This window comes from Gracilinanus agilis, chromosome 1, assembly GCF_016433145.1.
Source record: "Gracilinanus agilis isolate LMUSP501 chromosome 1, AgileGrace, whole genome shotgun sequence".
In the NCBI taxonomy this organism is placed as follows: Eukaryota; Metazoa; Chordata; class Mammalia; order Didelphimorphia; family Didelphidae; genus Gracilinanus; species Gracilinanus agilis.
Genome location: NC_058130.1, coordinates 737,105,002 through 737,132,194, shown reverse-complemented (window position 1 = coordinate 737,132,194; position 27,193 = coordinate 737,105,002). Strand labels below are relative to the sequence as shown.

The 27,193-nt window shown below is 38.8% G+C and overlaps 1 protein-coding gene across 1 annotated transcript; it reads right to left on the bottom strand.

Annotated features, from left to right (window-relative positions):
• Positions 1-2,815: 2,815 nt before the first annotated feature.
• On the bottom strand, positions 2,816-25,999 carry LOC123232287 (ceramide synthase 4-like). Its single transcript, XM_044658687.1, has 10 exons — positions 25,827-25,999; positions 21,442-21,559; positions 19,611-19,729; positions 19,372-19,429; positions 16,962-17,012; positions 14,119-14,211; positions 13,177-13,305; positions 6,941-7,047; positions 6,457-6,613; positions 2,816-3,548 (listed from the first exon to the last, which is right to left on the bottom strand). The coding sequence occupies exons 1-10, from the start codon at positions 25,997-25,999 to the stop codon at positions 3,495-3,497; spliced, it is 1,059 nt and encodes a 352-aa protein (XP_044514622.1). The 3' UTR covers positions 2,816-3,494.
• Between the last annotated feature and the right edge of the window lie 1,194 nt (positions 26,000-27,193).

Sequence of the window (27,193 nt, the reverse complement as noted above, 5' to 3'; positions counted from 1 at the left end):
GCAGGGTCTTTCTGCTGGCTTGCTTGGGAGCTGTCTGAATTAGGTTAACCATCTCTAACAAATCAGTGAGATAGACCTTCCCTATTAACCTAACTTGTCTTAGTGGAAGATTGTTTCATCTATTCTTTTATTGCTCCTATAGCTCTAGAATTTGTTTGGAGGCATTATTTTGAAGTTGTTTTGAATGGAATATGGGAGAGCTTAAATGAGTTCCTGCCTTAGCCCCACCATTTTGGCTCTACCTTTCTCCAAAATTTGAATTTTCCCAAGAGTCTATGGACTTTCAGTTAGTTCACTATCATAGACACATGGTTTCAACCTCACATTCCCATTCTCTCTTCTCATACCCTTCCAATGGTCTTTCAAGGACAGTCTTGTATGTTATACTCAAGTAATTTCATGTTGCAAATCTATTTCTATTGTTTACATTTGATATCTGTTATACTTGACATTGATAACAGGCATCCTCTAAAAAGATTTTATAATGCCACAAATGTCTTCAAATTAGGAAAAAGATTTATGTCCTTTACTTGTTTTTCTTTATCTCTGCAATCTCCAGCCTTGCCAGGGTTGTGAAGTAAGAAGAAAGAAAGAAAGAAAGAAAGAAAGAAAGAAAGAAAGAAAGAAAGGCAGGAAGGAAGGAAAGAAGGAAGAAAGAAAAGAAGGAAGAAGAAAGAAAGAGGGGGAGAAAGAAAGAAAGGAAAGACAGAAGGAAGGAAAGAAGGAAGAAAGGAAAGACAGAAGGAAGGAAAGAAGGAAGAAATAAAGGAAGGAAAGAAGGAAGAAAGAAAAGAAGGAAGGAAGGAAAAGAGAGAAGGAAAGTAAGAGGGAGAGAAAGAAAGAAAGAAAAAAGGAAGGAAGGAAGGAAGGAAAGAAGGAAAGAAAGAAGAAATCTCATAGTTTTCCTCCTTGTCTCCCAATGAAAGTGTCACCAAAAAGTTAATGAATTAGTCTGAACGGTTAAGATTAAATTTTTCTTGATACTTTATTAATTTATATGTATTTATTAAATAATTTTCAAAAGTGGGTCAGAGAAAGAAAAGGCACCAGCTACATATGGCTGGCTATTCTCTGGCTAAACCTCCTTCTCTAGATAGGGCTGGCCCTCACTGTCACTTTGCTTACTGCCTTCCCTAAGCCAGATGTACAGCCACACTATGGACTCACCAGCACTCATCCGGCCACCTCCTCTCATGATTTTGAGGCAAAAGAGATCTACTTACTTTCCTCAGTCCCATTTATGCTACTTGTGATGTCACTTTTCTGAGTCCCTCTGATCTGACGGATTCTAACCTCAGTCTGGATCAGAAGCAGATCTTCTGGACAGTTTTTGTCATATGGGACAAGAGGCAAGTGTCTTTGAGAGGTGCCAGGGAGCCACAAGATCTCTGGTGTGACCCCTGAGAACATAAGTGTCCCCTCCCATCATAATTAGTTTGTTGACAGGTAAGCACCAAGATTTGTTAATTCCAAGGGTGGGGCTGAATTGCAACCTAATTCAATCAGAGAATGGACTCAATATGAAGCTTTCCTCTTTAAAACTTTAAATCTTATCTTCAAATCAATCTTAGGGTACTAAGAAAAAGAAAATAGGTGCAGGCTGGTGTTAAATTCTCACACTGCTTAATATTACCAGTAGCTGGAGAGTTATTTGGAGACTTCTTTAGTCTTCCTCACCTTTCTAGGTTCCTTTTCTATGCCCTCACTGCAGTTTTTATGGTTGAAGAAGTGTTCACCTACAAATATCAGTAATATAAAAAGTCCTTGCACCTGCCAGAGAAGTCCCTCACTCACTGCCCACATTTCCCCTTTCTTTGGGGTCTACCAAAATTTTTATTTCTTTCTCTTTCTTAATTTCCTTATTCTCTGATTATTCCCTACCAAAATTTTTCTTAAGAGTGCCCTGGTTTTTGTTTTTTTTTTGAAGAAATCTGAATTGTATGGACTTGATAACAAAAGTCAGTATTGGCTTGACGCTATAGTACCAGTAATGCATTTCCCCTAGTCTCTATCTCTTCATTATGGTTTTTCGTACACACAACTACCAGTAATAATAAAAGTTCCCACAATTTTCTGGCCAAATTTGCTTCTCATAATTATCTAAGTACTGAGTCCAGTCACTTGCTTTGGAAATTTTCAATTGAACAGGCACTTTTCGCTTACCTTAAGCTTTTAACATCTTGCCTAAGTAGTAATCAGAAGGAGATTTACTCTGCCTCAATCTCATGTTGATACTTGCATCAACTTGCCTTGTGTCAACTTAAAGTTGACAGAGATCATCTAATCACCATTGCCCTGTTTCCATGTATGCACAGTACTTTTCATTCATGCACAAATGAGAAAGAATCAGTTTTAGTTTGGGGACTTATTTCTCCTTATCCTTCCTGAATTTGGGAAGCTAAGTTCTCTGAGCTCTTCATGGATGACTGATCACTGCTAGAGTGCATTCCAGCCTAGCATGGACCAGCTGTGCAGTTAGAGTAGACTTATTCTTTTTTTTTAAAACTGTTACCTTCCGTCTTGGAGTCAACACTGTGTATTGGCTCCAAGGCAGAAGAGTGGTAAGGGGAGGCAATGGGGGTCAAGTGACTTGCCCAGGGTCACACAGCTAGGAAGTGTTTGAGGCCAGATTTGAACCCAGGACCTCCCTTCTCTAGGCCTGGCTCTCAATCCACTGAGCTACCCAGCTACCCCCTAGAGTAGACTTATTCTTAATAGTTAATCTAGTGAATGGCCTCTTCTGGCTGACTTACTAAATGGTTAAAAGGAAAATCTTCATTCAACTTCATCCTGATTAATAAAGAAAACTCAAGAATTAAGATAAAAGGAGTTTATTGTAGTACAACAAAGCAATAGAATTGGGTTCAGCATGGGCTTGAATTCAAATTGCTTTTTCTCAGTGCAGTATCAGGCAAGGTTGCCAGCCACGAGAGCGATGGATGGTTTGAGGAGGCATAAAAATATATGGGTAATTTGTGGTGAATGGTATAGTAAATTACTTAGGGAAGTTTAAAAGGTCTACATGGGAACTTTAAAAAGTCTCTCCCCACTTTCCCCTCCTCCTCCCCATGTTCTTCAGAGGGCCAATTCTCAGTATCCATGTCCAAGGACAATGATTCAGGGAGACAGTTCAAAAGAAACGTCAATAAACCCACCATAAAATCTTCAGTGGAGGTATTACATCCTTCTTCATCTATCTCAGTGAAGGTGGGAACAGAGGGATAGATAGACATGGGGAGACAAAACTAAAAGAACTCAGTCCAGCACAGGTTTTATGGAATCCACACTCAATCAGAGTCTGAGATATTTTCCAGGGTGATTCAATCTTCAGAAGTGAGAATACTAGTCATCCAGGAATCATCACTGAACTGGACTAGGTTATGCCACTGGGAGAGGCTCAGTGGCAAATTGGTTAGCCCCTTGTACTTCCCCAGGCTGTATTCTCTGTGACATAATTGGACTGGAGTCTTCCATTGCTTTACTTTCAAAGCTGACTACTCATCACTCGTATCCTGCTCCTCTATGTCACTCCTCACATCATTTTTCGCCTGAGAACCAGAGGGATAATCAATAAACTTTTATTAAGCTCCTGCCATGCACCCATAACTGTTCTAAGAGAGAAACCAAGACAAAAATGCAACAGGCCCTTTACTCAAGGAACTTCCATTCTATCAGCAGAAATATCTTATACATATACAACTATATATAGAATATCTGAAAAGTAAAAAGGTAAGCAAATACTAGAAGTTGGGCACGATAGGAAATCAGGAAATGCTTAATTTAGAGGATACTTGAGTTGTTTCTTAGAGGAAATAAGGAATTCTGAGAAGTAGAGGTGAAGGAGGATTACATTATAGGCATGGGGGCAATGACTGCAAAGACACAGAGGTGAGAGATGGAGTGTGCTTGGTAAAGAATAGCAAGAAGACCAGATTAGCTGAGCAGAATTACAGGTGAAGCAATGAAAAAATTTTGAGTGAGAATGGAAAAAGTTGATTGAGGCCAAGTAGTATCAAGTTTTAAATAACAAATAGGGTTTATACTTTCTTTTGTTGGTAATGGGAGGCTACTGGAATAGCCACTGTTACCTTGTCATCAATACTACTTGCTATTTCACCCTCTGGAGCACTGGATCTTGCATTTACCCTGGCACTGTATGAACCCTCAAATCCCCTTATTCTGATTTCTGGATTTGGAACATGCATCAATATTCCATTACTATAGGATCCATTGTTCCTAGAAAGAACATGTTCATTATGAGTCTATTCACAACCCTAATGACTTCCCAAAAGAGATAATGTTTATAAAGTGCTTTGCAACCCTTAAAGCATTACATAATTGCTAGATATTATTCTCAAATTAAAATATCAATTTCTGGCCACCTGCCTTCTATATGTTATTTCCTCTTACTTAAGAGTACGGATAGTTTTAGTTTTGTATAAGTATTCTTGGAGCTTAGCACAATGGTAAGGCTTTCAATAATCTTTTTCCATTAATTTATTCATTGCATAGGAGAGTCCATTTTTTCTTTACTTAGTGAATCAATTTATCATATAATTTCTGTCCTGGTGGCTGTTATCAATCAACAAACAGGCCATCCTCCTTCCTTCTGCCCTCAATCAGTTCAGTGTTCAGCTTACAGTGTTTCTCCACCACCTCCCTACAACAAATTCTTACCATCATACTTATTATTGTTGTACTCTATCCATGGTGCCACATAGCAGCCCTACCCTTATACTGGGGACTTCAATATACCTGTTGATCTTCTCTTAAATATCCTAACTTTCCAACTCAACTATTTATTTCCCATGATTTCCTCCTCTCCACCTCAGCCACATTTAGGAATGGTCTTGCCATCACCCACAAATATTCCATTTCCATGTCTATAAACTCTAAGATTCTCTTGTTGATGATAATTTTTTATCATTCCACATTTCCTTCTGATTCACAATCCCCAACCGTATCAGGTCATCAGCCTTGCACTGGCTACTCACCCCTCCCTTTCTAATCTTGACCCCTTAGTGAATCAATTCAACTGGACAGTATTCTCCACACTTGAATATCTTGTCTCCTTGTCCTGTTACGGTGATGGCAAACCTATGACACTCGTAGCCATTTTAGCTGACATGTAGCCGCATGAGGCCGCATACAGAGAAGTATGGGGCCACATGCCAAGGATGAAACATTTGCTGTAGTGTAGTGTAGACACTCTGTGCACTATAGATGACAATTCTACCTATAGTAATTTACCTATTTTGGTTTATTAGATACAGTTATATGTTACAATTACACATTTTTGTTATTTAAATTATAAATATCGTAAAATTATGCGTTTTTTCCTCTAAGTGACATGCCACCTGAGTTATGCTCAGTTTTTCGGTGAATTTTGAAACACCAAGCTCAAAAGGTTGCCCATCACTGTCCTATTAGCGCTCATACTTTGCTGAACCAACTTCAGATTACTTCCACTATCCATCTCCTTTGTTCCTATTTATGTGCTATAGAATGGAGATTAAAAAAAAAAACCAAAAAGTCATAATCACCAAGATATCCTATAAATTTGTTACATTTTTTCTCAACTGGGCTCTCACCGAAGCAAGGAAATTCTTTTATATTTTCCTAATTGTTTTGCTAGGCTATTCGCCATTATAGCAATTCCAAACCTTTTCATCCTTCCTGTAGACTCCCATAGTAATTTCAGAGAAGGTATACTACTCTCTCAGCTGAGGACCTCAACTCCTACTTCACTAAAACAATTGAGGACATTCCAAGAGAGCTTCCTCATCTCCCCTACTTCTTTTCTTAGATAACTCAAGTATCTTCTTTCACTAACTCCTCCTTTACCATTCTCTCACATAAAACAATGGTCTTTCTCTTTGCCAAAGCAAATTCTTCAATATGCATCCTTGATCCCATCTCTTCCCATCTTCTTTAGCATACTGTATTTTTTAATCTCCTTTCTCTCTGATTTAACCTATATTGTGGATATATCACTTTTTATCTGTGAGGTAGACTAATTAGATTGTTAAGGTTAAAGGTGATGAGGACCTGAACTAGGATTATGGGTGTGTGAGTAGAGAAGAAGAGTTTAGAAAGTTGAGTTATTGTACAATTTGGCCCCTGACTGAACATGTAGAGTGTGAAAGAGTGGAAAAAAATAGGCATTGATGGAGTGAAAGGAGAGAGAGAGAGAGAGAGAGAGAGAGAGAGAGAGAGAGAGAGAGAGAGAGAGATGGGTGGGGAGAGATGGGAAGAGATATTGGGAAAGATAAGAGTTGAACGATAAGGACACTGGGTAAGATTACTTACTGGAATCAATCTGGTGCCTGTTGACACTAGGACTGAGTCCCCCATACTCCCCTTCTATATCCAGTAATTCATTTTCCTCCCTTCTCCTCTGCTGCTGGTCATGGGTTGTGGGGAGGGTCAGTGGGCCAGAGCTAATTTTGTACTTACTTGACCATCTGATAAAAAGTTGTAGAACATTTTGAGGATGAGGAAAGCCCAGAAGATATTGAGACACTGCAGGACTAGAAGGAGGCCAATGGCAAAATAATATCCAAAGAAGAACATGTTTCTGGTGACAACAAAATGGTAGACTGCGTAGAGGACTCTACAAGAAAGAGAAGAACTGGGGATCACAATGTAGGAAGGGAAGAAGGCAGGCTGCTAGAATTTAGACCTGTTGGTCATCAGAAACAACTCCACTACAACCCCAAAGTGGGAAAGGCAGAGCGAAAATCCCCTGGAATAGGAGAAGAACATCCTGAAAAATCCCTCACTCTCCTGGCCTGACTTCATCCCATCTTTCTCACACTTAGAAAGACTGGTAAGGCACTCCTCTTTCTAGAAGGCAGTTTTTGCCATTCGAAGGTTCCCAGGATTCAGACCTTTTCCCTCCATCCTGCCCTCCCATTCTACTTCTGAGGTCCAGGCTCACTTGATTGGGAAGAGAATAAGTCTGCAAAACAGGAACACCAGGGTAAAGATGATGAATGTCGTGTCCCGAGCTTGGCTCCACTGTGCATAACTGAACATCTTATAGCTCTGGAAGGAGATAACAAAGAATTTTGCCAACACATAAATCTAGAGTTCAGAGGGGCCTCAGAGGGTATCTAGTGCAACTATACATGTCCAAAAGTCCTCCTACCCCAGAAAAGTAATCATTTCACTTGAAGGTCTTCAATGATGGGGCATCAATTACCACTCACAGAGAACCCATTCCACTTTCAGAGAACTCTGAGTCTTAGGAAACTTTTCCTTATATGAAACCTAAAGATGCCCCTTCAGTGGTGGGTTGAGTTTCGGGTTATTGACCAGTGAAAAAGAGCATTACTTCACTATTTTTATTTTGGATAGGACAGAATTAGTCCCAGAATAAACACATCTGGATGTATGGTAATATTCATTATATATTACATCCTCCTTAAATCCACCCCTTTCCAAAACTTTTACATTTCTCTCAGATATCATATCCCTTGTCACTCAGATTTTAAACTCACTGAGTCATCTTAGACTCTTCATTGTTATCCACCACTACATATCCAAGCAGCTGTCACAATATGTCCCATCTATATTTTCTCATCACCAATTACAGAGTCAGTAGAACTAGGGTTAGTTTCTTTTTCCTAGATTATTGTAAACAACTTCCTAATTGGATTCTCTATGTCTCTCCCCACTCCAGTCCACTCAATTGCCAAAGTAATCTTCCTAAAGGACAGTCCTACCAAATTACTCCCCTGCTCAAAAAATTCCAATAGTTTCCTATTACATCTAAGATAAAAGAGAAATCCCCTTTTTTGGCATTTGAAGCTCATCATGACCTAGCCACAATCTATTTTTCTAATCTTTTTCTCACTTTCCTGCACTTTGCTCTCTAGCCAAGCTGGCCTATTTTCCATTCCTCAAACTTATACATACATACAATTAAATCTACCAAAAAATGATAATAGCTGACATGTATAAAGAGCACTCTACAAATACCATTTAATTTTATCTTCACAGCCACCCTAGGAAGTAGGTGCTATTATTATAGTCATTTTACAGATGAGGAAACTGAGACAGATAGAGGTTAAGGGTCTTGTTCAGGATATTTACCAATGATAATTGATAATAATTATCAATGGAAAATGTTCAAGGCAGTATTTGAATTCAGATCTTTCTGATTCCTGATTGTGTATGCTAGCCAGTGAGCCGCATCACTTAAGGTATGAAGCAATCATAAAGAGAGGAATTGATTCATGTCAAATATTCTTTGCTGTGTTGAAACTGAAGACAATTTCTTTTGCTTGTTATTTTTGTATTGACGCTGTTTTGTTCACTGATGATTATGACATAATATTTTGGATTTTTCTATAAAGCATTATTTTTTTAGATGGAAGTACATAAGCTTGACTAGCTATATTGATCTAAATAACTGGTTAATTACTGGATAAGAACAGGGACAGGGCTTGGATCTGTGATTTCACTGGTCTCGGGAACTCTGGGCTGAGGAAATTCCCCCCTACCAATTTGGGGTGACACCTTTGCCTACAGTGATGGAGTCAAATTCAAATTAGACAATATGAGTCACTAAACACAATGTCAGGATTCCTTAGCTGCATAGTGACTTCAGAAAACTATATATTAACATTATCTGTGTTCTATTATATTTTTATTTATCTTATTAGATTTTTTTATTAACATTTAATCTGGTTCCCCCTTGTAGAGTTCTGGGGGGGCAGCTTGAACCCCTCACAGAATCATGGATGTTACACCCTGCACTCTGGAAGGTTGCTAGCTGACCTCTGTGGTTTGGAGTATTGAAAGATTCAGACACTGGCCCAGTGTCACATACTAGTATGTGTCAGAACTACTCGAATGTGAATTCAGCTCCTAATTACTATATACAGGATTAAAAATATACATATACAGGATTAAAAATAATAATGAAGTATAATCAGTCACATAGTACTTAAGAGGAGCAAGGATTTTTGTACACTGATAAATAATTAAACATTTTTATTCCATTTTTCTCTTTTAAAAACTGATATTTGTGAGTTTTCTTATGTATTAAAAAGAATGCAACAGGACATGCAAATAATTTATAAATGTGTATATATGGGAAATAAAAGCTCAAAAATTTTTCTTTTACTGAAAAGGATATGAATTCAAAAATCTTAAATATTTCTGACTTAAAATGTTCTCCTCTTTGTCATTTCCTAAAATACATGCCTGTCTCCTGACACTCCTTTTTGGAAAAAGATCTTTTTTCCCTTTAAGAGGAAGGGGGCAGCACTAGCAGTTGGGGACAGGCTTCTACATGAATTGTTGCATGGGTTTTAAAGGAAGGCAGGAATGAAGTAAGGAGCGATCGAGTATTCCAGGCCAGAGAGATTGCTGGTACAATAGTAATGAGACAGATGAGTGTTGTGTGTGCAGAACAACAAGTAAGCTAGCATGGTTTGGGCCATGGTTCAAGATGGGGAATACAATATACTTAGACTAGAAAGTCAGGAAGAGACTAAGTTCTGAAAATCTCTAAATGCTAAATAAAGGAATTTTAATTTTCATCCTAGAGGTAATAGGGAGCCACTGCAGTTTACTGAGTAGAGGGGATGACACGGAGAGAATTACACTTTAAGAAAATCACAGTGATGGCTCTGTGGAGTATGGATTAGAGTGAGGAGAGATGAGTGAGAGACCAGGATAAGATTATTGCAGTAGTCTAGCTGAGAGGTGATGAGAGTGGCAACTGTGTGAGAGAAAGGGAGATATATGTGAAAGATGGTGGAGATGATAAAACTATTCATTGTTTAGCACAGTGCCTAGCACATAGGGGTTTAATAAATTATGGCTGAATGACCAACAAATAGAAACAAGATTGCACAATTGATCAAGTGGAGTGAGGGTGAGGCATCAAGAATTTCAATCAATCAGTAACATTTATTAAGTGCTTATTCTGTGCCAAGCATTGTGCTAAGTGCTGAGTATAGAAAATGAAGTGAAAGTCTCCTGTCCTGAAGGGACAATCTAAAAGGAGACATATCATCCAGACAAATGTATAGCAAGCGAGGTATATATAGGATAAACAGGATATTCGAAATTATGGACCCAGATGACTGGAATGTCCTTGGAAGTAAAAGGTGTTAGAAGAATGGAGTATTTGTCTTAAGAAGGGAAGGGGAGATAATTCATTTTTATTTTTAAAATGTTAAGTTTGAGTTTGTTATTCAGTTCCAAATGTGAGTGATGTGGGACTGAAACCCAAGAGAGATACCAGGGCTGGATATATATAGATTCTAGGTTTCCCTATAGGAATAATCACTGGATCCATGGGAGCTCTTGGAATCTCCAAGTGAGAAAGTACAAAGAAGGAAACAGAAGAGAGCCCAGGATAGAGCCAGGAGACATATCCACAGTTACTGAGTATGGCATGGATGAAGATCCAGCAAAGGAGACCAAGAAGGACTGCTCAGCCAGGTAGGAGAAAAGTCAAGAGATAGCAGAATTACAAAAAATTTAGAGAGGAGAGAAAATTCAGGAGAATTTAATGCAATATCTCAGATGTAGTCTGACCAAGACAACCCATAGCAGAACTGTATTTCCTATATACTTGTATAAGTACAGGTTGTAAACTCCTCAAAGGTGGAAGTGTTTCCTTTTTCTTTGTAGCCTTACTTCTTTGCAAGACTCTGGCATTTAATAGAAATTTGTTGATTGATGAATGTCTGGATAGACTGTTACTTCTGCTATTTTGGATATTGGTTAATGCATTAACTTTTGTAGCTAGAAGTGTCATCTCCTGAACTCCCCATGTACTTTCTATCTACTCACATCCTAAGCCTTTTCCAAAGAAAATGTCTAGCTATATCTCACTTATATAAGTTGATTTCTTCCCATCTCAACTATAGTACTTTGCTTTGTGCATCTTGCATCCTAGTACTGGATCTTCTGGGATCCTGGTGGAAACCTGTTACTTGCACTCTTCCTCACTTTCCACCATGAGCACATTAGCTAAGCCACTGTTGATTCTTTTAGCCAAGTTATTCAGGGTCTCTGTGGCCTAGATAAATCTCCAGATTATTCCTCTCCTACCAAGCTCCATCTCTCCTTTGTGCTCTGCTCAAATATTTATGTCTTCTCCCTCACACTTCCTCCCTATGACTCCTGCCAAGACTTGACAGAAGAATTGAAGGATGTTGGGATGAAAGAAGAGGCATACACCCCCCCCCCCCAGGAAGGCAAAGCAAGATGTCTGATGACTGCATTGCTGTGTAAACTCCTTAAATGTAGGATTGGTTCTTGACAATTATTTTGGCCTTTTACTGGAGACACAGACTATGCTAGAATAATAAAATTTAGTTTTCATGTCTGGGGTGTTGACTGTCCATAGGAAATCAGGAAAACAGACTTGATATGGAATTCAAAAATTATGGAAAATCTTTGCCAATTCTCTTTCTGGGCCATTCACTATTAGGGATTTGCTAACACTGTTGTTTCATGGACTTCCAACAAAGTTGGGGAAGGGACTTCTCTACCATCCCTCTGCAGTGCAGATCATAGACCAATGATCCTGAGAAATACCACCCTTGGTAACAACCTTATAAGCAGTGAGTTCCAGAATTCTGAATTCAGATATCGACTGACAAGAAGAAGAATTTCTATGAGAAGATAGTCATTTCAATTATAGTCTTGTTGAAAGACTATAAAAAATAATCCATGTCTTGGCTGGCCAGAAGTTCTGGACCTTGACTATAAAAGCTTGAGATCAATGTTAAATATGTGTCCCATTGTTCTACAAAGGGCCTGTGACTTTCAGAGGTGTAAAATGAGTATAGATTTCTAAGGATGATGTTTTATGTTTCTGTATTGTTTTAAATAAAAATATGTGTGTGTTTATGGTTCGATAGGGATATGATCAGGGATGTAGACTCTAAATGATCACTCTATTGCAAATGTTAATAATATGGAAATAGGTCTTGATCAATGACGTGTAAAACCCAGTGGAATTGCTCATTGGATAAGAACATGAATCATGTAACCATGGGAAAATACTCTAAATTAATTAATTGAAATATATGTGTGTGTATATGTACATATATGCTATAATGTGTCTTTTGAAAATGTGAATTTATTGCAATGCTAGTGACATATTAAGGAGCACTTTGAACATAACGGGAATTTTGAATTTGCTTCTAATCAATTTCTTCTGAGAAAATCAGCAAGATAATCCAGAAAACAGCACCACTTCACAATAACTCAGAAGCTGCATCCCTTCCTGACATTCACTTCTATAACCAAACTTCAGGTATCTGCCAAGTTAAGGTGTCATATATTTTCTAATACGACAGGAGCTGGGAGCAGAAAAAAACTTCTCTACACTTTCTACCTTCACCCCTACTCCCATCTCTTCATGGCCTCACGACAACTTGTTTGTACACCTAGGGTACAATTAGAGTAGTTGCCCAAGGCACAGTCACCATCTGCTGTACTATTTATGCATTTCTTAGTCATTTAATAAGTATAAAACTCTACAATCTTTTAAAATTTGGTTCTTATCTTTTTTTGTGTCACTGATGAAGCTTTTGAGTTTTGTGCCTTTAACTTCATTAACCTCATAGATGCTGTATTTTTTTATTGCACAATTTTGCACGATATAGTGTTTCTTGGGAATGTTTATGTCACATTATAGTAGAACTGACTGCATTTACTAATGCACACTTGGGAGTCTTTTGCATCAGATATTCCCCCTGGAGGGAGAAAATAAATGGTTGTCCCATATCTAGAACCCATGTTGAGAAGGAACTCAGTTACTATTCCATCTCCTCTATTTTGAGGAGATTCTCGAGATATGAACCATATCTAAATTTTGTTTTTAGGGATTTCTCTGGATATGTATTCTCTGGTAGGGATAGATCTAGGGAGAGAAAAAAATCTTACCTCTCTCTTTGGGGGCATTCCCCACCTCCCCAAGGATGGAGTCAGGTCCCTCCTTCTGTTAGGACCCCTGGGACACCAAGCACGATGGATTACAATAATAGTGTGAGAATTTAGGGACAGCTCTGTTATCTTCTCTGGTACTGTGGCTCCTGTACACATGAGACTCAGCAACTCCAACAGATCCCAGACGTGTGTGTGTGTGTGTGTGTGTGTGTGTGTGTGTGTGTGTGTGTATGCCAGGTTAGGCTTACTCACCTCCATGAAGACATCTGACACATCATAGAGCAGCAATACCAGGCTACCAATGTGAACAAAGTTGACACAATAGGAGAAGGAGATCAAAGTGATTGTAACAAAATGGTGGATGATCTGCTCCCTGAAGTCCTGGGAAAAGGAGTGCAGCCATGAGTCCAGGACATCACAAACTTTCTAGACCAGGGGTTGGCAACCTTTTTGGCCGTGAGAGCCATAAACGCCACATTTTTTAAAATGTAATTTCGTGAGAGCCGTACAGTGCTCACAGTGCCGCTCCTGTAACAGTGCCTGAAAAAAATGGACTTTATGGCTCCTGCAGAAAGAGCCATATCTGGCCCTCAAAAGAGCCAGATATGGCTTGAGAGCCATATGTTGCCGACCCCTGCTCTAGAGGATAGAATTAGCTTTGCTCATGATCAAAGTTAGAATCCGATACACAGTTGAAGCATCCCATTCTTCTTACCAGTTCTGCCCTGACTTTATGAGAGTCCACTTTAGGGAAGGTTCAAGTCTATCAAAGGGAGGCAGAGATTTGAAGTATAATGAGGAGATGAAGGCTAGTGGTCAAATTGTTGACATCATGATTGAGGGAGAGCTGGAGATTGGGCTAGATATTGAATTAGTGGCAGGAGCTATAGAGACAACACCTTGGCTACTGAAATGACAATGGTGAGGTTGGTTCCTGAGCTTTTGTCCCACTTATCCAGCCTCCCACAGTATTTACCACGTTCAAATGGACCAGGTCTACCCTTACTGCTTCCATGGAGCAAGACCCTGCCCTCAGCCCTGGGCACTAACTTACAGGGCCAGGATTAAGCATGACACTTTTCTCATGGGGGAAGATACTAGAGGTGAGGCTCATCTTCCCTCTACTCTTCTCACTTCTGATTGGAAAAGCAGAGGATTTTTTTTTCTCAAAATCTGAGCTCTATCCAGACTCACCTTCCTCTTCACATCGAAGGACAAAGTGAACACTAAGGAGAGGTAGAAGCTGAGCTCGAAAAGGTACCACCAGTACATGGCAGGATGTAGAGGCTGAGGGTGAAAGCATCCACTTGGTCATTAGTGTTGCTCATGGATAAATAAAATTAGGTCATGCTCAGAAATCAAGCAATCAACAAGCATCTATTAAACTTATCTATTATGTACAAGACACTGGGCATAGAAAGACAAAAATAAAACTGTGCTTGCCCTCAAGGAGCTTACAATTTATTAGGGGAAACAATATGTACATGCACATAAACATATGATCATATACACACATACATGAATACATTCACACACATGCATACATCCACAGTGTAGACATGTATACATATACATTGAAAATTGAGTAAAGCAAATTGATTCCATTGTGTAATTTATTTCATTTTGTATCACTACCCACATTTTGTGTAACTACCTAAGTCCCATGTCATTTGTCTGAGTTAAATTTGGAAGTTCATCTTTCCTGACAATCACTCTGCCTCTGAATTAAGCTGAGAAGTTTGGTTTTCCTTCTATTGCTGTTTTATACTTGTATCAAAGAAAATGATTTTCCTTTACGGATGCGGGTGGATGCCAGGGAGTCTGTCTGTTATCTCTGCAACATTGGTTGCCCTTCAAGAAAGTCTTGTCTGTTGTTGCTGTGATACTAACTAGTCATGGAAGAGGACATCACCATTGAGCTTTCCATTATGACAAGATGGAAGAAAGGTTTGTTGTTAGCCCCACATTCCAAATTTCTAGCCAATTATATTGCACCCTGCCATCTGTGATGCTTCTGACTTTGTAATCAAGTATAGTTTCCCCCATCTATAATACCACCTTCTAATTTGTGGATGCTCCTCCTTTTGTACTTCAAAACATGTTAGCTCTCATTCAGGGTCTTTTCCCCTGCTGAGAAGCTAAAGACTACTTTTATTGATAACTGCTAGCCTTACCAATAAACTGAACATGCTCTTCAGGTTGTTGTTGTTCAATCTCTTTTTCAGTCATATCGGACACTTTGTGACCTCATTTGGGATTTCCTTGGCAGATACTGGAGTAGTTTACTATTTCCTTCTCCCATTCATTTTAAAGATTAGTAACTGATGCAAAAAGGGCTAAATGACTTGCCCAGGGTCACACATCTATTAAATGTCTGAGGTCAGATCTGAACTCAGAAAAATGAGTCTTCCTTACTTCAAGCCTGGCACTCTATCTACTACATCATCTAGCTGACAATTAGGGAACAATTTTTTTTGACAGAGAAGGAGGGGAAAACACCAAGGGAATCTATATAAGGGTTGGTCTTAGTGAAAAGGACTTTATCTTCATCAGAGATACATAGGAGAGGAAATGGGGAATAATACGAAGGAGGTTTGGGGATATTGACAAGAGAAAAAGAGGGAGCTTTTGGCAAATGGCCTTTTTACTAAGTAAAATATGGAACAAAGTTGTCAACTGAGTCAAGGTGTTTAGAGGGGGTGGTGTAGGCAGTTCAAGAAGAGGGGAAAATAATTGTAACAGCTGGTGGGGGGGAATATCTAAAATAAAAGATTGCAAGAAAGGGATTGCAGTCAGGGCATAATTTAAATTACATAACTAAGTGCTTTTGATCAGAATTATGGTGAACCTTGTTAAAAGAGATGGGGGGGATGAAATCAAGGGAATCTGCAGAGGATTGTCTTGTTGAGAAGAGTCAACTCTTCATCAGACATGTAGAAGATATAAAGGGAGATGTCGTCAAGGGGTTTTGAAATGTGGACAAGGGAAAAAGAGGCTGCTCTTGGCAAATAGCCTCTTTTCTGAATAAAGTATGGGCCAAGGTCCTCAGCTGTGTTAGAATGTGTGAAGGGGCATGGGGATGGGCAGCTCAATGAGAGAAGAAAAGAAATGGCGCAATTTCTGTGGAGAATGACCAAGACAATCAAAAGCAAGAGGGGAAGGATTTATGGTGAGTCTGATTTGACCACAGCTGGATTTGGTCATAGTGTTTATGTTCTAGGTATTATATTTTATGAAAGACATTAAAAAACTGGAAAAGGTTGCAAAGGTGAGTAATCAGGATAATTATAAGCCTGTAAGCAATACCATAATCAGGATTTTAAAAAATTAATTGAATATGGTTTGCTTGGAAAAAAAAAAAAGAAAAGGGGGACATGGTTAATGTCTCCAAAATCTTAAAGGGCTATCATGTGTAAGATGACCCAAGAGTGGAGAACTAGGCTTAATGGAAGGAAACAGTGGGCCAGGGTTAGATTTTATATAAGTCCAAAGTAGCTAACAAAGCAAGCTGTCCTAAAGTGTCTTCAAAATTAAGGGGTTTATCCTTCTTGGACAACTTCACATAGAGGCAATTTGATTATTTTTTGAGCAAATTATGGTTAGTCAGTCTCTAGTCCTTTCCAATTTTGAGATTCTGTGATTCTAAAAGTAGGGTTTAGAGGAGGGATAGGAATGAGAGGGTTTGCAATAACTACATTCATTTCTAGCCACTAGGTTCTAGACTTTGAATTATGAGAGGAGTTAAAATCCAGCCTCAGATACTTACCAGTTATGTGACCTTGGGCAAGTCATTTAACCTCTGTATGCCTCAGGTTCTTTATCTGTAAAAAGGGATAATCATAGCACCTTCTTTACAGATTGTTGTGGATTCAAATGTGATATTTGTAATGTACTTTGCAAACCATAAAGCATTATTTAAATGCTAGCTTTCATCATCATCATCATCATCATCATCATCATCATCATCATTATCATCATTCCTCAGGCTTATTTCATTGGACAAATCTTGCAACTGTCTTTGTCCAATGACAACTCACCAATTTAGGGTATTTTCTCAGGACTATTTCTAAGTCCCAAAACCAGGTTTCCTGGAAGAAACAAGGGACTTGTTTTAGACATTGTTCTCAGAATCCCTTCACCACAAGAAATGACTCCTTGCCATAGCTTAGAGCCTTCCCTCAGGGAACTCCTAGCACTCAAGAGGAATTATCTCCTATCTTTATCCTGGCCTCATCTTTCTCCCTTCTCCTTTAGGGATCAATCAGAATCAGACTGATGGTGTTAAGTGAGGTATAAACCCTAGTTAAAAGAGAAGTTTGGGTCTTTTCTCCTTTCTACCTCCCTCTAGGCCAGTGTTGGTGAACATTTTTGAGATTGTGTGCCCAAAGAGCAACTTCAAGCTGCTGAGCCCCTTGCATTACCCCAGACAGTGGAGGGAGGAAGTGCTCATATTGGGTGGCTAGAGAAAGGGGTGAGGCATGCAAAAAATGTCATTTGGCACTGTGGAGGGGGGAACAGAGCAGCCCTCCTGGTGCTGCTGTAGCTTTTCCAATAGGATTAGGCTATCAATGCCTATTCCTTTTATTAGCTCCAGAATAGCTAGGGGGTATGGGCTGGGTTAAGGAAGACGCTTCTATATAATTTGAGAATTTAACCATTCTGTCTCAAAATTTTTTTTAAAAAGTTTTAGCAATATAGTAGGATAGCCAAAAATACTAATTAGACTTTGGGCTTCCTTAAGAGAGTTATAACTTCCATGAATAAAGAGGGGTAGCCCACTGTATTCTGTCCTTATCATTCACGAGAACCAAGTGAAGTTCTATGCCCCATGATTTAAGAAAGACATAAATAAGGTAAAGAGTATTCTGAGGAGGGCAATCGTTAATAAGAAATAGGTGAATTTGCCTAGAATATGGAGTATATGTTGGGGCTGATATGTGAGAAGCCTCAAAAATATAAATTAAAGTCGAATTGTTTGGAGTCAAAGAGAACAATTTGTATATGATTTTAGAGGCAATAGAGAAAAACTCAAGTTTCTTAAGCAGGGAAGTAACATGGTCAGATAATGACTGTGTGGAGGATGGACTGTTAGAAGGGAGACAATGGAGTCAATAGAACAAATTAGGAGGATATGTCAATAGTGGGGAACAGAGGTGTTGAGGGCCTGAATTAGGGTGGCCATGGCGAGAGGAGAGAAGGGGATGGTTTCAAGCTATATTACAGAAATAGAATCATCAATGCTTGGGAACTAATTGGATGATGAAGGGTTCTGAATTCATGTCATATGAGAATCTAATAGAAAAACTTGCTATGTTTAGTCTAGAGAAGACTAAGAGGAATTTGATGACCATATTCAAATCAGTTGTCATAAGGAGGAGAGATTTACTTTTTTTCTGCTTGGTGTTAGGGGCAGAAGCAAGAGTAATGGGGGGAAGTTACAAAGAAGCCAATTTTGGCTTGATCTCAGGAAAAACTTCTCAATAATGAGAACTGTCCCAAAGTTGAACGGGCTACTCTGGGACGTGGGGTCTTCCCCCTACATAGAAGTCTTCAAGTCAAAGTTGGCCATTTGTCAGGTATTTTAAAGTGAGGATCTCTTTCCTATATGGTTTGGAAATTATACTGAGGCTCCTTTTAATTCTTAGATCATGTGGTTCTGTGATTCACTCTTTCCTCCTCCTGTCCCCTATGAAGTCTGGCTTTCTCCCTCTGAAACCCTCATGCCTATGATTGAGTGGCATCATTTTTATTTCTTTTCATATCTGATTCAGGATTTTTAAACCACCCTGTCACGTGGTAGACTGACTATCTAGCTACATGACCACTAGAGAGTTTGTGACTTTACCTCCTCAAACCCCAATACCACAGGGGCTGCAAGGGTGGTGGTGATGGTGGTATAAGAGGATAGAAGACAGTTTATGGCTGATTGGGAGACATGATTTGGGCAAGGTAGGGGTGGGGCCACAATGAAATAGATGGGAAGAGAAGAGGGAAAGTGAGACAAAAGACAATGGGGGATAAAGTATCTGGGCAGGGAGCCTAACAGGGTAAAAGGATTGAGAATGGAGGAGTAGAATCAAGAAGAGAAGAATAAAGGCAATGGGAGTTAGGAGGCATAGAGGTAATGGAAAGAATAAAGGATGGATAAGAAGAGAATTAGAAATGGAAAGGACAAAAAAAATCACAAAGGGTGAAAAGGAGAGGGATAATAGGTGTGAGTACATGGTAACAGAGAGATTAGGAAGTGACAGGAAGGATAGGGAAAGCAAGAAGGACCAATATGAAAAGTGTGGGTAGACAGCAAAGAGGAGAGTGAGAGAGAAGAGAGGATAAAAGGTGTGGAAGAGGATGAAGGGGCAGAAAAAAGGCAGAAGAATGAAAACAATAGGAATGGAGAGAATGAGGAGGGATAATTATGTGATAGGCATGGGAACCAGACATACTTACATTGCAGAAGATGGACAAGCCGCCAAAGAAAGAAGAGGAGTAAAATAAAAATCTCCAACTGAAAATGCAGAATGGGGTAAAGATGAATGGATGTGGTCATATTGTTGGGGGTGGGAGGGAGTGGGCCGAGAGAAGAACAAACGGGGCCCCTACTTTCCCAGTCAGGTCTATTTCCATAACCCATTGGCCCAAGTCTAGGTACCTTGGATCCAGTCTTCCATCAAGTCCCCCCAGCTCACCAGGATTCAGAGAATTTCTTGCTAATTAATGGCCGCTCTTGGTTTCTCCGATGTCGAAACCAACGTTGGACTTGCCTCACAGAGAGGCCACAGTGGCTGGCCAGGTAATTCAGTTTATCCTGGGGACAACAGGAGAAGATCAGCAGTAGGGCAGGCAAAGGAAAGACCTTGGTTTCAGGTGACTATCCTCTCCTATAACCTCACACAATCTCCCTAAACAAGCAGTGCTCACTCTGCTTCCCATGGACCTGAATGATTCCGAAAGCATGGCAAGAAGCATGTTTCATTCCAAAGAGCTTGAGCCTTGCCTCAAGGGGCAATGTCCAAGGAGGTCTCACCTCCCTCAACAAACACTCACAAAGCTAGGGGGAATATTCACTAATGAAAGCATTCCCCAAGCCCCACCCCCCTGGTCACTGCCATAACCTTGTTGTTCTTTGGGGAAAAGGAAGCTTACATTGGGTATGGGGAATAGTCTCTGAAACCAACTTGCCAGTCATTGTGGAAATATAAAAATGAAACATTTCTTGCCTTCATTGATTTTACACTGTATTGGGGGGAGAGAACATGTATATATGTAACTAAATACAAAATAGATATAAATAAAGACTAACTAGTTTTAGGAGAATATAATATTAACAACTGAGAAAATGGAAAAAAAGTTTCTTGAAGGAAGTGGAACTCTTGAAGAAAGTTAGGGTTTCTAAAGTGAAGAAATGAGAGAATTTCTAGAGAAGAAAAGCATTTCACATATGGGAGATAGCCTCTACAATGATTGGAGAGTAAGAGATGGAATGTTACATACAAATAACAGCAGATAGGTGAATTTGCCCAAAATATAGAGCATGTGTAGGATAACAATATGCAATAAATCTTGAAAGGTAGCCAAGAGTCAAATTGTAAAGGACTTTATGGATGAAAAAGAACCATTTATATTTTAACTTAGGGTCAATAGAGAGTCACTTAGGGGAGCAAAGAGGTGGCATGGTTAGACATGAACTTTAGAAATGTCTGATTGGTGGCTGTGTGACCCATGGACTGTAGAGGGGAAGAAAATGGAGCCAATGGAACACTGTAGGTGGGGAGGGAGAGGTGATGAGGGTTTTAATTAAAATGGCTATGGTAAGATAGGAGAGAAGGGGTAGGTTTCAGTGGATACTATGGAAACAGAATCAACAAGACTTGGCAACTGTTTAGATATGGAGATAAAATATTGGGAATGATTCTTAGGGAGGAAACCTATGTCTACAAAACATAGAATGGGAAAGCTCAGAACGATCTTAGATATAATCCCTTTATTTTACAGATGAGAAAACTAAGGTTCCCAAAAAAGTCAAGTGATTTGACTAAGACTACAAAACAAGTCAATGGCAGAAGTGAGATTAGAACCCAGGTCTTATGAACGCTCTTAAAAAAATAAAATTCTTACCTTCTGTCTTAGTATGAATTCTAAGGCAGAAGAACTATAAAGTCTAGACAATTGAGTTTAAGTGACTTGCCCAAGGTCACACACCTAGAAAGTATCTGAGGTCAGATTTTAACCCAGGTCTTCCTGACTCTACTTTATTCACTATTCTACCTACCAGTCCTCTGGTGAACTCTTAATTCTTCCTGAGGTTAAAGCTTGATAGAACTTGATGCTCAAGTAAATATCCTTTCTGGAGGAAATAGCAGTTCAGAGAGCAAATGTCTGAGTGATCCCTGGAAATATAGCACCTCCCATTTTTCTCTTCTTATTTATATTCAAACAGTAGGGACTGGCATATTGAAGAGAAGTGGGACTTAAACCTTCCAGAATCCTTAATAGCATCCAAACCTGGAACCTGCTTACCTTTTGGGGATTCTTACTATGAGTCCGGAAAAATGATTCCAGGATGGGGTTGGGAATAGCCTTCATCCGGATAGGGCTATGCACACCCATGGCTCTGCTCAAGGGCAGCCCTATGAACCTATGAGAGGAGAAAAAGCAGGTAAGTACATAGGAACTCACTCATTTATCTCCCTTGGGAGATTTTTGCCAAATCTGCCCACCAGCTGAAGTCTGAGGGAGATGGAACATGGGGAGAAGTTGTATGAAGGGGTAGGAGTACCTGTGGGACACATATTAGCTACTAAATCTAGAAGGAAACATCATACATTTTCCTTATGGGAAAGGACTTCTTGGCTCCCAGGAAAAGGGGCAGGAATATCCCTTTCAGTGGGTCAGAGGTCTTCCCTAAGTGGCTGAGCCACAGCCAAAGAGCAATCATCTCTTCCCCTAAATTTCATTAAATATTTATTTAAATTATTTCATTAAATTAAAATATTTCATTAAATTATTTGTTAATAATACTATTTATTGTATATCAAGTCCAGTGCGCAGCACTAGGAGAAGACACAAACTTTAGATAAGACATTATCCACGCCCTTACAAAGATTATGGCATAGTAGAAGAATAAGGCACCCATATAGATATTCCTAATATTGTATTTTAGATATATAATATTATGTTATATAATATATTAATAGTATATAAAGGGCATCTTCCAAGGGGAAGACAGTTTCCAACTAAGGATGAGGGAGGAAAAGAGGTTAGGAACGGCTTCCTGGAGAAGGTTTCATTAGTACTAGGCTTCAAGGGTTGGTGAGGGAAGAAAGTAAGCTCATGTAAGGAGTATTCAAGGATTTTCAGGGGAGCAGTGCTCTTCAATTTAGCTGGAACAGAAGACATAAGGCAGAGAAGTGTTAAGGCACCTCTCCATTTCTTATGACCCAGTTATATCCCATCATATTTGTATTCCTGGAATTCACTGCATCTGCATGTCAGGAGTCCAGGAATAGAGATGAGAAAGACGCATAGACAAAGATTTTACTCTTGGGCATGGCTTGCCATTGTATCTTTTTTAATCCATTTATCTACATGGGGATAACTAGAAAAATTTAATTTAAAAATTGAGGCACCTTGATCCTAAGAGTTATTTGATAATCACTAGGCAAATGAATACTGTCTAATTTATGCCCAGGTCTTTGAATAGATGAAAATTATTTTCAATAGAATACTCACTGTAAACTAGCTTGAAGTGTCTGATGAAAGAGTCCAAGTCAGGTACAATAAGTTATCTATAGAGAAGACGAGATCTGGGTATGGCCAAGGTTGTTATTTGCTGGGAGGGGCCCAGTATTTTTTATTCTAAAGAAAATGGCCCCTAGGGCTGGGAATTTCCTGCTGGGTCAATGAAATCCTACAGTAGGGAATAAAACAGAGGATGTTTCTTTTGGTTTTTAGAATAAGAATTTTTCTGCCTTTTTTAAAAAAAGAGAGGAAAGAAAAAATCCTGGCATAACTATATCTGAGAAAGCTAGTTAGAAGTTGGAAGTGATTAGAGAAAGACTATGGCCAAGCTAGTAGACCAAAGTCATGTGGGGATCAGGGGTCCAAGAGATTAGAGAGCCATGGGAAAAGCATTTGAAAGAGATTTAAAAATCAGCATGGATGAGGCTTCTTTAGTAGACTAGGAGATCTACATTAGGGGAAGAAAATATTAGTAACCCAGTGTGAGAATTTTTTTTTTTACAAGTGCTATTAGTTTTATATCAGGGTCCTGGATTATAAAGGCTATCTTAGGGAGAATTCCTGAGCCAGGTCTCATATATAGCTCCATTCAGTCTATCAATTTTTGCATTCTCTTTGTCCTGAGGAATGAGGTCCTTTTACAGATTCTGATTAACAGGAAAAGTTCGATACTATTTTTTTGGTGTCAACTAGGAATCTGGAGACCCCAATTCTGCCCCTGTCCCCAGAGAATTCACCCCATGGGAAGTCTCAGACTTACCAGTTGCAGAATGAAGACTAAATCTTAAAGTACTTGATAATCCCAGTTTAGGTGGGACTAGCAGACCTAATCAAATGTCAAGAATCCTTTTCATCTTAGAAGTTTCCCACTTGTGCAGAGACCATCGTAATCTATTATAAATAGACCACTCCGTGATACCCCAGACTCTTTCCCAAGCCTGTTTGTATCTTGTCAGTGTAGTTTAGACTTCTCATTTCCTTGTAACCATGGTAATGCCAAACAATCATACTTCCCTGTCCTTAGTTCCCCAAGTGGTATATAAGTTCCTCAAATTCTATTGTTTTGCGGAGGATCATCTAGCACAGTAATTCTCTCAGAGATACTGTTACCAGCAGGCCAGAGCTTTTGGCTCTGTGTGGCTTTAGGCACTTGACTCTGTGTAGCGGCCAAATATTAAATACTGTCTCCTTCCTGATTAAAGCCTCGTTTTTTCTAACTACTTTAGTAGTTCCGTGTTTTTTCCCAGGTTAACACTGGCATATGTGCAAAACTTCACCTGTAGTTTGGGGAAGGGTTGAGAGTCTAATGGACCACCTCTTAATTAGTTATCATCAATTAAAGATGTTTTGGGATGTTCAAGGGAAGGGATGAATAATGAGCTACCCAAAATGGGAGGCCTGAGCCAAGAATTTCTATTTGTTTTATAATAGTCAAGAGAGTCATTTGACCACAACTGGTATGTTTTAACCAGGCAATTAATAAATTATTTTAGAATTATGAAAAATCAGTCTCTTGAGGTAATTTAATCATTACACCAGTAACATCAAAAATATGAGTTGCCTTCTCACACAAATAGCCAATATTTATGATTTCCATGTATCTTACATATGTGTCTATTCTTTCATGGATGCCGTATATTTGGGGGAAGCTAGGCCATATATATGTGAGGATATTTTTCTCACCTTGTAGGTTCATGTGCTGTAATATAGGTTAGGAATATTTTTCTACTTATTTCCTTGAACCTTGGATGTCAATCCACTGGAGAACCACCCCCTGAGTTGAGAGGCTGTCCAAAGAGATTAAATATTCAAATATTATAATCTCACATGCTTTGGAGGAAAACAGTTTGTAAACCTACTTTGAATTCTATTGTATAGTTGGTGTTAGAGGAACCGGGTTGGAATATGTGTTCTGTTACCTACTCTATGACCCTGGGCAAGACTATTGTGTATCTCTCTTGGTCTCACTTTTCTCTTCTGTAAAATGAAATAACTTTACTAAACAGATTGTCTATTGATGATCCAAGGGTGATCTTACTGAAATACAGCAGGTTGAAATGAGTATAATTAAACTAAGCTCAAGGACACATAAAATTATGGGAAGGGCATAAAAATTAATGGCAAAGAAATAAAAGGAAATAACGAAATCTAACAATTAGAACCTCAACTATGAAAAAAATATTTCCATCAAATATCTTTAATTAAAAAGTCCTATATACAATCTATATAGAGATCTAACACAGATAAAGAAAGCTAAAATATTTTAAAGATGTGCCAAAGTGTTTTAAAAAGAAGAATTATAAACTCGGGAGCCAGATAGAAAAATGCGCCATTTTACTAATAAAAGAAATGCAAAGCAAAATAATTCAGATGTCTCACTTCTAACCCATCAAAATGGCAAAGGTGACAAGAGATGTAAATCACCATTGCTGGAGGGAGCTGTGAGAAAAGAGGCATAATAATACAATATTGACGGGAGCTCTAAATTGATCCCACCATTCTAGAAAGAAATTTGATTAATGCTACAATACTTGCCCTCAACTTTTCATACCATTTGACTTAGATATCTTACTGCTATGCATATATATAAATAGTACCCTAAAGATATCAATGACATAGGGAAAATTTCACATATAATCAAATCTTAATAGCCACCCTTTTTTTGGTAGCAAGCCCAAAACTAGAAACATGATAGGTTCCCATTAAATAGAGAATAGCGAAATATATTGTGGCACATTAATTTAATACAATATTAAACATAATATTAAAACAAAATAAGGAATGTGAAGAATTTAGAGAAAGTTGCAAAAACATGATTGAATTGATGCAGTGAAGTTATGTAATGACTACAATAATGTTAATGGACTTGAATTTCAGCTAGGTAATTTTATGACAAAACTTGCCTTCCTTTTTCCCGGAAGAAATGAGGAAATTAACTGATATCTTTATAGATACGGGGTTCTAGGAATGCAGAATATTGCATACATTGTTAGATGTGGTTGCTGTATTGGCTGGTCAACCTTTTCTTTTGTTATTAGGAAGGTGTATTCTGGGAGGGCTGGGAAGAAGAGAAGGGTATATCCTGAAAGAACTATAAAAACAAAAGGCACCAATAAAATTTCATTTTTTTTAAAGGGGATAAAGGGAAACTATAGTTGACTCACCATTCAAAGCCATATCTTATGACTGTTAAGACAAATGTCAGGGGAATAGCTGCCCACAGGTCCTTGGGATGAGGATATATGATGCCATCTGAATCTTCCAAGTCATCCCATGTGTACCCAGGGGGGATCCAGTACTCAGTATCCCAAAATGACTTATACAGGGTGTCCAGCATCCTGAGGGTAAAAAAATGAAACATCTCAAGAGGATGTCAGGGAAAAAGCATGTGGTGATTATGCAAAAACTCTGGTGAACAGAGTCAGAACACACATAAACAATTCTGGAAAGAGAGAATGTCATAACTACAAGAGGCCATGTGGAAGTCTAACCCCTTAGTCTTACAAATAGAGAAACCAAGGGCCACCAAATAGTAGAAAACTTACCCAAGGACATATGGTGGTCAGTGACATAGCAGAGCCTGGAACTCAGGTCTCCTGATTGTCCATCAATGGCTATCTCCCCTGCCTTTGCCACCCAAAGGCCCTGAGAGTTGGAGGATCTAGGGTGGGTGGGTGAGAACACATTGGCTGGGTGTTTTTCATCTAACATTCTGATTGCTACCTAATCTTTCTTGGCATAAGAGACCCAGGTATCCTTGCCTTAAACAACTTAGCTCAACCCAAAACTGCTTCTGATATGACCATGGAGAGTCAAAATGGCAGGGGTTGGAGAAGGCAGCTTCTCAATGAGGTAACACTGATTCTAGAATCAAAGAACTTCTTCCAATACATCCCTTTTTTTCAACCTTTTGTTTTAAATTTTTTTTGGTTATCATCCCATATTATTCAACTCACACCCTTGTTTATATATCCTCCTTCTGACTGCCCTAATAATGGTAAAGTTCTTAGGAGCTTGAATTATCATCATCCCACTAGGGATATAAACATTTTAACCTTATTGAATCTCTTATGATTTATTTTTCCTATCTAACTTTTTATGCTTTTCTTGAGTCTGTATTTGAACACTGGATTTTCTGTTCAGATCTGGTCTTTTCATCAGTAATGCTTTAAAGTCCTCCATTTCATTAAATACCAATTTTTTTTCTCCTGAAGAATTATACTAAATTTCACAGGGTATGTAACTTTTAATTATAACCATAACTTCATTGCCTTCTGGAATATTGTATTCCAAGTCTTCTAATTTTTTAATGTAGAAGCTGTTAAGTTCTGTGTAATCCTTACTGTGGCTCCAGAATATTTGAATTGTTTCTTTCTGGCTGCTTGCAATATTTTATCCTTGAACTTGGGGCTCTGGAATGTGGCTGTAATATTCCTTAGAGTTTGCATTTTGGGATGTCTTTCAGGAGATCATCACTGGGTTCTTTTTATTTCTATTTTACCCTCTTATTCAAGAATATAATGGAAGTTTT

Coding starts and splice junctions, on each gene's coding strand:
- LOC123232287 (XM_044658687.1), bottom strand. CDS start 25,999: ATGCTGGACACCCTGTATAAGTCATTTTGGGATACTGAGTACTGGATC. Junction 14,212..16,961: donor TGAGAAAATACCCTAAATTG/GTGAGTTGTCAT, acceptor TTTCACCCTCAG/CCTCTACATCCTGCCATGTA. Junction 6,614..6,940: donor CTTATTCTCTTCCCAATCAA/GTGAGCCTGGAC, acceptor TCTTTCTTGTAG/AGTCCTCTACGCAGTCTACC.